At 43.8% G+C, this 15,035-nt stretch overlaps 3 protein-coding genes across 11 annotated transcripts in view; 2 read left to right on the forward strand and 1 right to left on the reverse strand.

Moving 5' to 3' along the window:
• Positions 1-14,182, reverse strand: part of LOC141425901 (uncharacterized) — a 119,484-nt gene extending 105,302 nt beyond the window's left edge. Inside the window, exons 1-2 of the mRNA XM_074084835.1 lie at positions 13,990-14,182; positions 13,475-13,870 (exon numbers count right to left, since the gene is read on the reverse strand). Coding sequence (XP_073940936.1) covers positions 13,475-13,870; positions 13,990-14,182 — 589 coding nt within the window. The remainder of the gene's footprint in view (positions 1-13,474; positions 13,871-13,989) is intronic.
• LOC109682651 (large ribosomal subunit protein eL27-like) lies at positions 3,634-4,320 on the forward strand. The gene has a single exon (XM_020158022.2). It carries the CDS (start codon positions 3,634-3,636, stop codon positions 4,318-4,320), a length of 687 nt encoding a protein of 228 aa, XP_020013611.2.
• The window catches only part of Kif13a (kinesin family member 13A), a 178,172-nt gene continuing 177,252 nt past the window's right edge, over positions 14,116-15,035 (forward strand). For 8 of the 9 annotated variants that reach the window (XM_074082828.1, XM_074082834.1, XM_074082831.1 and 5 more), the window contains exons 1-2: positions 14,116-14,235; positions 14,508-14,598. In XM_074082828.1, the coding sequence (XP_073938929.1) occupies positions 14,181-14,235; positions 14,508-14,598 (146 nt within the window). In that variant the 5' untranslated portion in view covers positions 14,116-14,180. The remainder of the gene's footprint in view (positions 14,236-14,507; positions 14,599-15,035) is intronic. The other variant, XM_074082837.1, reaches the window with a different exon arrangement.

Genomic DNA, 15,035 nt, shown 5'->3' on the forward strand with positions numbered 1-15,035 from the left:
CCCCATTTCCCTAAAATATAAAGAAATCCTACAAGTCAATAAGAAAGGCCAGTAGTCCAACAGACAAAGGAAATGCATAGGTATGAAAAATATTACAAAGATAAAAAATGACCACCTTCATCCATAATATGAAAATGAGGGTTAAGGGTGGGCTTAAGCAGTAGAGTACCTGCCTAGCAAGTGCAAAGCCCTGAGTTCAAACCCTAATACTGCCAAAAAGAAAAAAGAAAAAGTGAAATTATACTAAAGAGTGAAAAAATGTAATATTTTGAGATACCAGTTTTCTACCTACCATACTGAGATGAACAATCTTCTGTCAGCTTCATCTTCTGAAAAGCAGACACCAAGATGGAATGAGACTTGGAATAGATGAACTGGGAGAAATGCTTGTGAAGGAAGAGGAAGAAGAGAACTGGAAAAGCCAAGGAGCCTGATGATGTGCTTGTGACCCCTGTAAAGGTGAGGTAAGGAGGTTATGAGGGCGAGGAAGTTGCCTGGGACAGTCAAAGACTGCCCTATAGTTCGTAGAGAGTCCTTGAGCTGGGGTTACCTGATTGATGTATCCTGAATCTTGTAGAAGCGGGACCCCTTAGTCTCCACCTGTACTCAGCCACTGGCTGGAAGCACACCTTGGGAAGCCTGGGCTCAGTGTGTCACAGTGGTGGGTACAGAACAGAACAGCAATTGCATTTTCTGCAGCAGAAAGCTCAGTGGTGCAAATCTGAGACCATCATACTTTGTTAGCAAAGGTAGGGGGAAATAGGCACCTTCTGCATTGCTGGTGTGATTGTAACTTAGAATAACCAAGCATAGTTATGCTTTCCTATCAAAAATTTAACATACAAGCTATTTGAGCCAGCAAGTCCACTTCGATGCATTTTTCCCAGAGATATGTTTATTTGTATAAAATTGTATGTTCAAGTGTTCACCTCAGCATTGTTGTAAAGGCAAACTACTGGCAACGGCCAAATTGCACACTGAATGAGAAACTAGTTGAATGCATTACAAAATATCATGCAGCCATAAACAAGTAAAGAGAAAATTCTTCATGTATTGACACAAAACAATTTTTAAGTTTCATGTTTATTCTTCCTCTCTCTCTCTTTTTTGCCTGAACTGGGTTAGAATTGCAATCCTCCCATCGCCACCTCCCAAGTAGCTAGGTTACAGGTGTGCGTCACCAAGACTAATTCTTTATGTCTGATCTTTTCTCTCCACAGAAAGTGTTCTGGCCCAGGAGGATCATCAGCTCCACTTCATGTGCATGTCCTCCATGTGGGTCCTTAGTCTTCTGAAAAACATGTTAGGTGTGTCCATGCTCCAGCAGGGGCCTGGATAAGGCTGTAACTAAGCTCAAGCTACACTACAGCTAAGTTATGTGGAGTGCCTACTGATGGCCGCGATTCTTCCATTAGCAGGATCCAGAGAGACAACATGCCCAGAGATGCATCCGTCCACATAACACACAGCTCTGAGGGGGATCCTCTGGTACTGTTAGACACAAATGAAACAACCTTGCTCCTGATTCATAGGGATTCTGCAATTTCTACAGCATTCACTAGCGTAAAGAATCTGTACATTTAATTTACCTATTTTGAAGATAAACCAATAATAAAAATATTGGGATTATGATCCATTTATGTGAATAAGAACATTTTTGTTACAGGTTATCAAAGAAATACTAAGAAACATATTCTGACTTTTCCTTTCATTTAATCCAAAAGTGCATTGGAGGATTTATGTAAGAGAAACATATTCTGTTTTAACCTTCTGATTTCTTTATCATGGTCATGCTCATGTGTTAATACTAACTTGTGTCTGACCATGAATTATTGACAGCATTCACTTAAAAACTTAATTTGCTTTGCACTGGGATTGCAAATGAGCCACCTCACCAGTCTCATAATCTACTTCAGGCTCATGAAGTATGAAATTTATTTGCAAAATACATCTCTTTCTACAAGTAATTACCTGTTTGTAGTATTAGAGTCTCTCTTTTTAAATGAGCATTTGACAATTTATTGTCATTTGTATTTATTTTTAGAACATTTTACTAAAAAATATTTTAAACACTTAAAAATCAACAGAAATAAACTCCAAAACAATAATTACCTGGATTATTAATTGACATTTAGCCACCTTTGGGTCAACTTCTATACTTACTTACTAAGGTAAGTAAAATAAATTCCAGACATCATAATATTTGCTTTTAACTACATCTTTCCAAACATGACATTGAATTTCATAACTCATACACTACTATCACACTTCATAAAATTAACAGTAATTCCTTAACTGTCATCTGATAACACTCAGTCCATATTTAAATTTCTCTCATTGGTCCCAAAATATCTGCTTACAGTTAGATTGCTTGAATCAGGATCCACACAATGCATTTGGCTAACTTTTATATTAAAAGCTCTTACAGGAAATTTTGTCAATCCACTCTCTTTTCTTCAAATATATCAAATTATTTTTACCTTTTATAATTATCATTTTGTAAACTGTGGAGGCAATAAATATTTATTTGGAAGGTCAATAGGTGCTTGAACTTCGTTTCTCTCTTTTTGAGAAGCCATTCACACAATCAAGAAGGTTCTTAGTAGCCTCATAAATGCTGTTTTATGATTTATTTTTGGAAACACATCTGCCAGCTCCAATACCAAGCATTGCTCCCGCCACAAAAATGTGGGATTTCCTTATTCTAAAGGGAACAGTCATTTTTAGAGCCATATTTCTTCTACTCATCTCAGAATTTTGGCAAGGCCTTTAGGCAACACTTTCTAAAATTACAAAGCTATACCTGCAGTGCTACTTGGAAAGCAGAAGCAAAGAGCAAGGAAGTAAGCCAGCCACCAGCAGGAGCTTCATGTGGAAACCTGAATTCATCCTCACTCACAGGAAGGCACTCTCCCTAGAGAAAGATTTTGCAAGGTTATTGTTTTCCTTTCATCTTAAAGACTAGGAGACAATTACAACTGGTGCATGCAAAGATGTGAAGTATTTAACAAGTAGATTAGGAATCCTTGTTCCAAGGAGGAGACTCGTATCCTACGTATATGTATATATATATATGTGTGTGTGTGTGTAAATATGTATGTGTGTGTGTGTGTGTGTGTGTGTGTGTGTGTGTGTGTGTGTATATATATATATTCCTTCCAAGGAAAGGGAAGTATTAATTAAGCTACAGCTACTGTTGACTCAAACAAGATATGAATATCTCAGTTCTACACTCCTAAGGGAATTGTGATGACTGACCACCTCTAATGAGGCTGAGGGGAAGCAGATATTGGGTTAGGGAGAGTTCTTGCTTTGTTTTCTGATGCTATAATCTGAAGACCACAGGGTGTGTGATTTATAAACAGTAGCTATCTATTTGCTTATGTTTCTTGAGACTGGGAAGACCAAGAACATGGTGTTGGCATCTGGTGAAGGCCTTTTTGCTGTATCATAACATGGCAAGGGCATCATAAGGCAGAGCAAGCCTATTAGCTCAGGCCTCTCTTCCTCTTCTTATAAATCACTTATGCCATCATGGAGGCCCACCCTCATGACCTCATCTAGTCCTAATGACCACCCAAAGGCTCTACTTCCAAATACCATTAGCATATGATTTGGAGGATTAAGTTTCCAATGCACCATCCTTCCTTCCTTTCTGCTGGAGGCCAGCTGATTGCTGTTGAAACTGGCAGGTTCATGAAACCAGGGAAAGTGGTGCTGATCTTGGCAAGATGCTACTCTGGATGCAAAGCTATCATCATGAGGAGCATTGAAGACGGCACCTCAGAGCACCCCTACAAGCATGCTCTGGTGGCTAGAATTGACAGCTATCCCTGCAAAGTGACAGCTACCATGCTCAAGAAGAAAACCAACAAGAAGTCAAAGATCAAATCTTTTGTGAAGGTTTATAACTACAATCAACTCATGCCCACAGGGAACTCAGTGGACATCTCTTTGAACAAAAAAGATATCTTTAAAGACCCAGTTCCTAATGAAAAGGCCAGATGGGAGGCCAAGGTCAAATTTGAGGAGAGATACATGACAGGCAAGAACAAGTGGTTCTTGAAGAAGTTTCGATTTTTTACACTCTTTTTTTCCATCATTAAAAATAAGAAAAAAAATGTTTCCAGCACAAGAAATTTTGGGGGACACATTCAAACCACATCAGGGGGTGAGCAGGGTAAGATTAAATCTCCAGCTCATGAAGCAAAGACACTCAAGTCTGGCAGATTGGGAATTACAGGAACAATCCATAGGAGCCTTTCTCCACCAGACTCCACAAGAAAATTAAGCCCTGGTGCCACATGCCATCCAGTGTGAAAATATCACAATAACCAGAGTATACACTTCCCTGCTGAGTATTTTGAGAAGAACAGAGTTAGCTCTTTGATTAATTCATTCAATGGACATACCATTGAGAAGGTACTAAGTGCCATGTTCTGAACCGTTGGCTGAGATGTTGAGTTATTCAGATGAACAAGGCAAGTTTTCTCCCATTTTCAACAACAGTAATAATCAAAATGACTACCTTTCACTGGGTTCCTTCTATGTACCCATCACCTTATGCTTGAATTCCTTTCCCCCCTAGCTTTATTGCAATATAATTGACAAATAAAAATCCAAGGTATACAATGTGACTTTCGTATATACATTGTAAAATGATTACCCACAATTGAATTAATTCATACATCCTTCATCATAGTTACCATTGTGTGGGTGGATACGTGTGTGTGTGTGTGTGTGTGTGTGTGTGTGTGTGTTGAGGACACTAAGGCCTGCTGTCCTGGCAAAGTTCAAGTAAACAATGTGGCATTATTAACTATAATCATCATGCTGTATGTTAGATCCTCAGAACTTATTCATCTTATAACTGAAAGTTTGCGTTCTTTGACTAGCATCTCTCCATCTCTCCTGGCTCTGGCTCTGGCAATCACCATTGGTTCTGAGTTAAACTTTTTAAGGTTTCACATATAAGATACTATTTTTTTCCTTGCCTGGTTTATTTCACTTTGCATAACATCCTCTCAGTTCATACATGTAGCAATTGGCAGGATTTCCTTTTCTTTTATGGCTCAATAGTATTTAATTATGCATGCACGTGCACATACACATACACAGAGAAAGAGAGAGAGAGACTACATTTTGTTTGGTCATTCATCTATCAACCAACACTTACATTGTTCCAATATCTTAGCTTTTGTAAATGGTGCTGCAATGAACATAAGAACACAAATATTTTAACATACTGATTTCTTTTCCTATGCTACATACCCCAAGGTGGGATTGCTGGATTCTATGCTGAAAGTACTTTTATTTTTAATTTTTTGAAGAACCTCCATACTATTTCCCATAATGGCTATGCTAATTTATATTCCCATCAACAATGTACAATAGTTCCCTTTTCTCCACACTCTCACTCACTCTTGTATTTTACAATAGCCATCCTCACAGGTGCAATGTGATATCTCATTGTGGTTGATGAACATTTCTTTGATCATTAGTGATGTTGAGCACCTTTTCATGTATGTACTGGTCATCTGTCTTCTTTTGAGAAATGACAATTTCTCAAAATGAGAAAGGTTGACTTTGCTTATTTTTTTTACTAGGTTTAAATTTTTTTCAGTTGAGTTGTATCCCACTCTAATTCCTTAAGGAGCTCACTGTCTGAGTTGGGAGATGGACAATCAAATCGATGGATTACAATGCACTGTGATAACGATAGCTAAGATTAACACTTAATGCTTATTATATGCAGGCATGATGCTCTTTAGTTTATATGGCATGATAGTTAATTTTATACATCAACTTGATTGGGTCACATGGTACCCAAATATTTGTTTAAATATTTCTGGGTATGACTGTGAGGGCACTGCCAGATGAGATTAACTTTTTTTTTTGTGGTTCTAGGGGTTTAAACTCAGGGCCTTGGGCTGGCTAGGCAGGAACTCTACCACCTGAGCCATGCCCCCAACCAAAGATCAACATTTGATTTGGTAGATGGAGTAAAGCAGATTGCCCTGCCCAGTGAGAGCTGGCACCATCCCATTCATTTCGGGTCTGAATAGAATAAAAAGGCAGAGGAAGGTTAACTTCGCTCTCTCTGTCTGCCTGCTTAGCTGGATATCAGTCTTCTCCTGGCCTCAAACTGAAACTTACACCATTGATGCTCCTGTTTCTTCAACCTTCAGACATGGCCTGTAACCATGTCAGCAGCTCTCCTGGTCTCATTTCTGTATGAGTTGTTGACAATGCTTCTCCCATCCAACTCCGTGGCAACCAACATTTATAAAGAATTCCAAGAATATGGAATAACACCTGTCCCAGGGGCTCCTCCTTCCTATTTTGGCCACTTGTAGTTGATTAGACATGGTTCCCATCTAGAAGGGAAACACAGGCAGGATCACAGGGGAATCTAACTTGATGATCTCATGCCTGAACATCACATCACATGGAGATGACATCAGTACCTATATTTCTGCCAAATGAAATAAATAATCCTTTCCAAATGAACCATTACAGCAAAGTAAGAGGGCAGACCTGGGGAAGTGAATTACCAACTGTCACCACACACAGGCCTTAAAACCCCCATCCTGTGGGCCCCCATAACTCCCACCTTCCTCTTCTTCCTTCACTGTCCTGGTCCTTCACTTTCATCTCTTATGCCCAGTGGACCCAGCCTTTTCTTCAGTCTGCAACACTTCTGTTTGCTCTGTCTCTTTTGGCTTTACACCTAACCCCTTTCCTGCTTCCCCACCCCCATACATTCTGACTTTAATTGGACCTAAATTCATTTAGAAGACAATGTATTACAGTCAGCCTTTTGCGTCCGTGGGTTGCATCTGTGGATTCAATCAACTGTGTAGTGAATTTTAAAAAATTACATCTGTACTAAACATTCACAGATGTCTTCTTCCTTGTCATTGTTACTTAAACAATTTAGTATAACAGTGACTTATATAGAATTTACATTCTATTAAGTAATGTAGAGATAATTTAAAGTATTGTGTGTAGGTTATATGTAAATACTATGCCATTTTGTATAAGAGACATGAGCATCTGTGGATTTTAGTATCTACAGGGGCCCCAGGGATTCTGAGGGGTGACTGTACTCACAGTCCTGCCTGGTTAGCTACTCCTGGGAAGTGGAACTAGAAGGCCATACCCAAAGAGGCTCAATATGACTGTGTACAAAGCTTATCTAGAGAGAAGGAAGAAGACATTAAATATGCAAAGAATGAGATGCAAGACCACAGGGCAAAAAAGAAACCAGAGAGTGACTTAAAATTTCAACTTTCCAGATACTAGCTACAGCCCACAGAGTTCTTCCAACATCAGTCCGTTTGAGTTTGTCTTGTCTCTGGTTGAGGCATGGGTTTCCCTGCTTGGCAAACCACCCCTGAGCCTTTAAGATCCAGCTCAAATGTTCCCTCTACCCCACCACTGATGAATGGATTAAGAAAATGTGGTATCTATACACAGTGGAATTTTATGCAGCCATGAAGAAGAATGAAATGTTATCATTTGCTGGTAAATGGATGGAATTGGAGAACGTCATTCTGAGTGAGGTTAGCCTGGTCCAAAAGACCAAAAATCGTATATTCTCCCTCATATGTGGACATTAGATCAAGGGCAAACACAACAAGGGGATTGGACTTTGAGCACATGATAAAAGCGAGAGCACACAAGGAAGGGGTGAGGATAGGTAAGACACCTAAAAAATTAGCTAGCATTTGTTGCCCTTAATGCAGAGAAACTACAGCAGATACCTTAAAAGCAACTGAGGCCAATAGGAAAAGGGGACCAGGAACTAGAGAAAAGGTTAGATCAAAAAGAATTAACCTAGAAGGTAACACACACGCATAGGAAATTGATGTGAGTCAACTCCCTGTATAGCTATCCTTATCTCAACCAGCAAAAACCCTTGTTCCTTCCTATTATGGCTTATACTCTCTCTTCAACAAAATTAGAAATAAGGGCAAAATAGTTTCTGCTGGGTATTGAAAGGGTGTGGGGGAGAGGGAGGGGGCAGAGTGGGTGGTAAGGGAGGGGGTGGGGGCAGGGGGGAGAAATGACCCAAGCCTTGTATGCACGTATGAATAATAAAACAATAAAAAAAATGTTCCCTCTAATATGAAGTCTACCTCAACATGGGAATCCTGCTTCCCACTAAACTGATTCACACAACCTTAAGTGTGCATCTAGCTATTCCTCCCTTGTCTGAAGACTTCTTGGGGACAGACATCTGTTTTTCAATCCTCAGCAACTCCCTCCTCACCTGGTGTACTTCTGCTTAGTAACATTCAATTGAGATTGGAGGTTGCCTTTGTAAGCCACTGAGATTGAAGGTCACTATGGGGTAACTTACCCTTAACTGACTGATAAAATTGCTAACCTAAACTTATAGAAAGCCTCTTATTTAAGTATTTTCTGGCTCCAGGATTATTCTTTGATTCTTTAGAGAATTAAGTCATTCTCAGTTTTTTGATCAGCCTGGCAGCCTACTTCTGACTGAAATAGCTTTGGAACTTAGTCTTAACAAAAATTGGATGATTGAAGAGTCTTTGGGACTTTCTTATCAGTTGTCTGCCAGTTCTTCAAAACTCACAGTATTCCATTTTCTAAAGCTCTTTCTGTCAACAAGCTCTTTCTGAGGAATAAGGGTATGCAAGAAGTGCATAGACTACAGCTGTCCCAGGAACTAGCACACACTACTGTAGTAGCTGTCATGGTGGTCTTTGAGGATTGCAGAGATGATTGAAAAGAACCGCTGGGCCAGGCTGTGCTGTGAGGGAAGCCCCATCTGCCTTCTCACAACTTGACCCCAATGCAGGGTCTCTTTTCAGGGGAATCCAGTCTCTGATGGGCTTGTACCCCTATACTGAGCAGGCCTATGACCTTGAAGGGCTATCTTGCTGCATGCTCAGATTCTTTTCCTCAGATGACTTCAGAATGGGACACTGTTCAGCTCCTAGATGCTTCACTGGAGAAAAGCCCATGCACCTTAAAAGTAGCTTTTTTGCTGATCACTTTAATTAAATGGGCAGGAATAAGGAAACAACGAAAACAACACCAACCATGGATGAATTAGAAAGTTCCAGATTCTTTGTCAAAAGTCCCTCTAGCTAGAATACCTGGTCTGCTGTTTATGATTCCTCCTTTGATGGATAACTACTGGAATTTCAGCTTGTTAAATGTCTGAGTTTGGTGTTCCCAAAACTTCCCCTTCAGCCCTTCAGGAACTTTTTTTAAAGGAAGGACCCAGGGAAGACCTGCATGCATCCTCCTCTTCTGAGCAAACTGGCCTGAAGAGCTAATTGTAGAAAGACAAGTGGTTCATCTGTGGCTTCCAATGGAACTCAGGACATGTTCAAAGAGGATTATCACTCTTTAACATTTTAGTTTTAAGGGTTGTTCTTCATTTCATATTGTGACATACTTAAGGATGGTGGTAGGAGTCACATCTACTATGAGTCACCTAGACTCACTGAAGTGACTCCTGGATCGATAGAAAATAATGATAGTGATGATACTGATGATGATGACACCATGTGATGCCTACTTAGTCCTTACTGTGTGCTGGATCTGGTCTACATGTGTCTGGAACAGCAAAGTAAGTATCACACCTATTGCCGTTTTGTAGATCAGGAAATGTGGAGGTAGAAGTAGGATAATGACTTGAACAGGGTGACACAGTCTTCAAGTGGCAGAGCTGGAATTTAAATCTGGCTGCATGATCCCAGAGTCTACAATTTCACTCCCTGCACTTTGATGTCTTTCACGATGTCTGTCATGTATAAATCCATATCCCTGTTCTGAAAGGGACTTATGGATAGAAGGGCAACATGAGCACAACTTTGCAGAATTTATCAACAATCTCCATGCTCACAAAATGTAACTGCTATTCATGCAACATCTTCTTGTCTCCTTAATCTCAGCCCCCATTTTCATTCTGATTCTGTCCTCACCATAAAGAATCTAGGGGCAGAGATATAGCTCAACTTCCATAGAGCTTAGAATTGGAACTTGGAAGGTGTTTTTGAAACCCAGAGTTCTAGCTACCTAAATGTCTCTACATGGCAGCTCTGTGATTCTTCTCCTTTGGAGCAGCTTTCTGGGTATCCCTACAACTATGCTAAAATACAGCCACTCCACAACCCTTAGGATAACTTAAGGAAGGAACCAGTCCCTGTTCACAATCTGTGATGAGAATTTCAAGGGCATTAACTTATTTGATCCTCAATGGTTTCTGTGATGTAGGTACTTTTGCTATTGTCATCACCTCATTGTAATCTTTCAAATAAAGAAACTAAGGCTCAGAAGAGTTAATATAGATTTTCTTATTCAGAAAGAGAAGTTTCAGGATTCAATCCAGACAGTCTGATTCTGAAGGCCATATCCTCAACCACCACCTTTTGAGTCCCAAACACAGATTTCCCAAGGGAAGAATCAGACAGCCTCAGTTTGTAGCAGGAATAACTGTACCAGGCAGGTTGGGTCACAGTACAAATGTGGCTATACGAGGAGCCAAGGGTGAGACGTACAGGAGGAAGAAACAGCAATTCTCAGAAAAAATGGGATGTTTATGTGTTAGGCATGTATTCAAAAAGGTATCTTCACCACCACGTGGGTAAGTGTTCAGCTTCTCCATTTATTACTCATGAATCAATTGAAGATTACGCTGATGAAACAACCTGTTTCATGCTACACATAAGGGAGTCAAGATTCTAATTCTTAAGCCTTCCTTTATTATAACAGACTGTCAGAGGAGGACAACCAAGACAGTTGAAGAAATCGTATCTGGCAGATTGTATTTTTCAAAAAAGGGCTGCAACAAACATCTCTCACTCTACATATTTTTCTTAAAATGTAACATTTTCCCCACTGAGATAAGGGTGCAATGAATTTAGCAATAACTATGGCATAAGTGAAACTGCAGGATTTCTGAGATTAGGTCATAAAAGATGAGACAGCTTCCAACAGTGCCTTTGATATGCTCTTTCTTGGAACCCAGTCACCATGCTATGTGAAAGCCCAGGACTATTGTATCAGCTGTCACTATGACAAAATATCTGAGATAAGTAATTTACAAGGAAGAAAGGCTTATTTTGACTCATAGCTTTCAGAGGTTTCAGTCCCTGGTCTGCTGGCTCCATTGTTTTTGAGCTTGTGGCAAGGCAGCACATCATGAAGGGAAGCAAAGCTGCTCACCTGATGTGGTCAAGAAGCAAAGAGAGAGGAAGAGGAGGGTCCTAATATGGGCACCTCCCCAATGTCCCAAACTTCCTTCCACTAGGCCCTACCTCTTAAAGATTACATCACTTCCCCAATAGCATCATAGGCTGGGGACCAAGCCTTGAACACAAAGGCCCTAGGAGAACATTCAAGATCCAAACTGTAGTACCTACCTGTGCAGAAAGACCAAATGGAGAAACCTTGAGATGATCTGGAGAAAGAGAAACGCCTGTCCCCCACTGCTCTCACCACTTGCTGATCCAGATTCAGCCACCATCTGAATGCAATGTTGTGACAGAACCAGAGCCAGATCTCTCCACCTGAACCCTTCTCAAGTTCCAGACCCACAGAAAATGCGAGAGAAGTTATGTCATTTTTAGCTACTAAGTTTGGGGAGGGGGGTTCATTATACAACAGCATATTCTGACGTGCTGAAGTCTCCAGAAGGACATGAAAGCCATCTCCAAATATCTGAAGGGTTTTATGTGAAGAGGAGTTAGAGTATGAAGATTCAGGAGACAGAGCTTTGATCACTAGGTGGAATTTATGGGGAGATAAACTTGGTTCTTCCTGGAGGCCTTCTCTGAGGGCAGAACTTTAGAATGAGTTGCTCAACAGCGTATTTGGCTGCTTTCAAAACTGAGGACCTGGTCACTAGACACTCAAATAGGATGGCTGGCAAATTTGGGGGGTGTTGTAGAAGAGTCTAGAAGGTACCTTCCTACTTTAAAAGGGCATACTCCTTATTATTATTATTTTTTTAAAATTGAGACAAGATCTGGCATGTAGCCCAGGCTGACCTTGAACATGCAATTCTTCTGCCTCAGCCTCATGAGTGCTGAGATTACAGTGTGCATCACCATGCCTAGCTAAGATATAATCCTCTTTCTTTTTTTGTGATACTAGGTTTTGAACTAAGATATATTCTTAACAAGTGAAAGTAAACTGTTTTGAAGGAGAAATACTTAATAAACTCTTCTTAGAAGAGGTGAGGTCTAACATAGGCCTTTCAAGTTGGAGAGCGTTGGAAAAGCAGGAAGGGCCACTCTATAAGGAAGCAATGCAGGCTGTTTATTTAACCAACACCACCTTAGTCATGCCCCTCTCACCTTAAGACCTATTTTCCTTACACATTCATAGGCCATACGTTCTACCTTTCCCAGGCACTACATTCCTTTGCTTCTCTTGCTCCTCACATCCTACTACTCGGCACTAACTCGGCACACTTACATCTCTACAGTAGATCCAGCATCTGTTTTTTGTGCTCCACTTGCACTACCATTGGCCTTGTTCATGCCATCATCAACTCCCTCTCATCTGGATGACTACAACAGCCTTCCGGATGGAGAGACTGCTGCCAAATTAATTACCCTAACAGAATGCAGCCCTGGCTCCTATACTGAAACTTTCATTCACTTCCCATTGCCTTTAGAACAGAGATGCAGTTTTTTTGGCATTAAAGGTTTTCATGATTTGACAAGAATGGTGGGGGGGGAGCAGGTGAGAGAGAAGGAAGGGAGGGAAGAAGAAAAGAAAGAGAGGGAGGGAGAGAGGAAGGAAGGAAGGAAAAGAGAAGTCAGGTTCATAGTTTGGCACCGGTTGAAGACAGGCTTAATCTCGTACTTGTACCACCTGCCACATGCTACCACAATACATATCTCCACGCCATTTCTCCCACCAAAGCTTGGCCTCTGGAATAAAGGACGAATAATGGTATTCATGTGTACCTGTTCTCCACAGCACCCTGCACACAGTAGGCCCTCAGTACAACTTCCAATAAATGAATTCATGAAGGAATGGATTTCTAAATGTAAGCAAAATGGAAAGACTGGATCTAAACTCTGGATTTTAGACTTCTGTATGTTTCAAAATGCCAGGCACAAAGCAAGCGCCCCATAAGCACTTGTTGAACCAAACAGTATAAATCCCATTCGCCCAGTTCCGCCCTGGCAGCAAGGTCTGCATTTGGCAGCATGACAGAATTCACTGCTATTAAATTCTTATGTAAGAGTTAATGGCCCTGTCGGCCCTCTTGACATCCCTCCCACGACAAGAGGGGAAGGGAAAGGAAGTGAGCGCACTATTTACAAACACGCTCCGTTTCGGTGGTAGATTCACAGATTAATTTCTAGTCTCGGTGCACCACAAAAATCTTAGAATACCGTTGCAAGCTCGGTGTGGGCGCAGGGGGGCGGCGTGCGGGGATTTCGGTGGATTTATTCCAAGGCTAAGGCCTGCCCACCTGGCACGGCGTGACCGATCCTTTCAGACCGCCCAAGGGTTCTGGGTTTGCGAGGTGACAGCGGTCCCTGATCGTGACCCGAACTCAAGGCGGTATCCGTGGGATCCTCACAGGCGCACGAGCGGCCTCGGCCCCACCCGGGCAAACGAGGCACCCGGCCCGGAGTTTCCAGTGCCCAGAGCCCGGCGCCGCGGGTGTCGGCACCAGGGCCGCAGGTCGGGGTGCGTGTTGCGGAGGGCGGGGGGCGCAGCGCGCGCGGCCCAAGTCGGCGTCCCCGGAGCGCGGGCGGGCGGAGCCCGGCACTGCGAGGCGCAGGAAGATGGCGGCGCGGCCGGGTCCTCGGCGGCCGCGAGGGGCCGTGGCGCTGCGCGCTCGGCTCGGCCCGCGCGGCTAGAGCTGCGCCTGGGCCGGCAGCGCGGCCTCCTCCCCGCCCGAGCGCCGCCGCCGCCGCCGCCGCCGCCGCCGCCGCCTCCGCCGCGCCCCGCCCCGCCCCGCGCGCCCGCCCCTCCCCGGGCCGCGGCCGTGCCCCGCGTCGCGCTCCCCCGGGATGGCCCGCGCGCCTTGGCGCTGCGTCTCGGAGCTCACGGCGGAGCGGCGGCGGCCGCGCTCGGGGGGCGCGCGGCGGCTGCGGCGGCGGCGGCGCCGCGCTTGAGAGGCCGCCTCGGGCCGAGCAGGCGCGGCGAGCGGCCGGGCGAGTGCCGCCAACATGTCGGATACGAAGGTAAAAGTTGCTGTCCGGGTCCGGCCCATGAACCGACGAGGTGAGAAGCTTTCCGCTCGTTTTTTTAATTTCTGCTCGGGCCAGAGGGCGGGGGTGGTGGCGGGGGTGGTGGTGGGGAGGTAACTTTGGAAACTGCGGGGCGGCGCGGGGCTGGGGCGGCGGGAGCGCGGTCCGGGAGCCCGGGGTGGAGGCAGCGCCCCGGGGCGCCGGGTCCAGCAAGGCTCGGCCGCAGCGCTGGACGCAGCCCCCGCGCGGCGAGCTGGAGGCGCGGATGCTCGACTTTGCAACGTTGGTCTGCCTCTGTGCTTCCAGAATTGGAACTGAACACCAAGTGCGTGGTGGAGATGGAAGGGAATCAAACGGTCTTGCACCCTCCTCCTTCCAACACCAAGCAGGGAGAAAGGTAAAGCGGGTTCCCAGAGGGCGGCCGGCAGGATCCAAACCCGCAGGCTCCTGCAAGTTGGAGCCGGGAAGGAGGGCGGGGGGAATGGGAATGCTCTGTCCTATTGTTAAAGAAGGGTGACTGCAAGTTTGTGGCACGCTCCTGTTGGAAGCGGTTGCAAGTCCAAGTTCCTTTCCTCCTTCTGTCCTCCCCCACTTCTTGTCTCCTCCCATCTACAGCGGTGTCAGTCGGGCAGGGCACCCTAGCCAGAGCCACAGCAGTCAGCACCCAGAGAGTGGAGGGCACCACTGGAACCCTGGAGATGTAGTTCAAAGGCCACATTTTGTATACAGGAAAACTGGTGCCCGAATCGGGCAAGTGACCAACCCAAGGCTTTGGTGGTGGAACCCCACCACCTTTGCTTCTTTTGGCAGAATTGCTCAGTGACAGTGTTGGGG

The sequence above is a fragment of the Castor canadensis genome, chromosome 8, assembly GCF_047511655.1.
Source record: "Castor canadensis chromosome 8, mCasCan1.hap1v2, whole genome shotgun sequence".
In the NCBI taxonomy this organism is placed as follows: domain Eukaryota; kingdom Metazoa; phylum Chordata; class Mammalia; order Rodentia; family Castoridae; genus Castor; species Castor canadensis.

What these genes read in the sequence shown, in the direction of transcription:
- LOC109682651 (XM_020158022.2), top strand. Translation starts at nt 3,634, where the DNA reads ATGCACCATCCTTCCTTCCTTTCTGCTGGAGGCCAGCTGATTGCTGTT.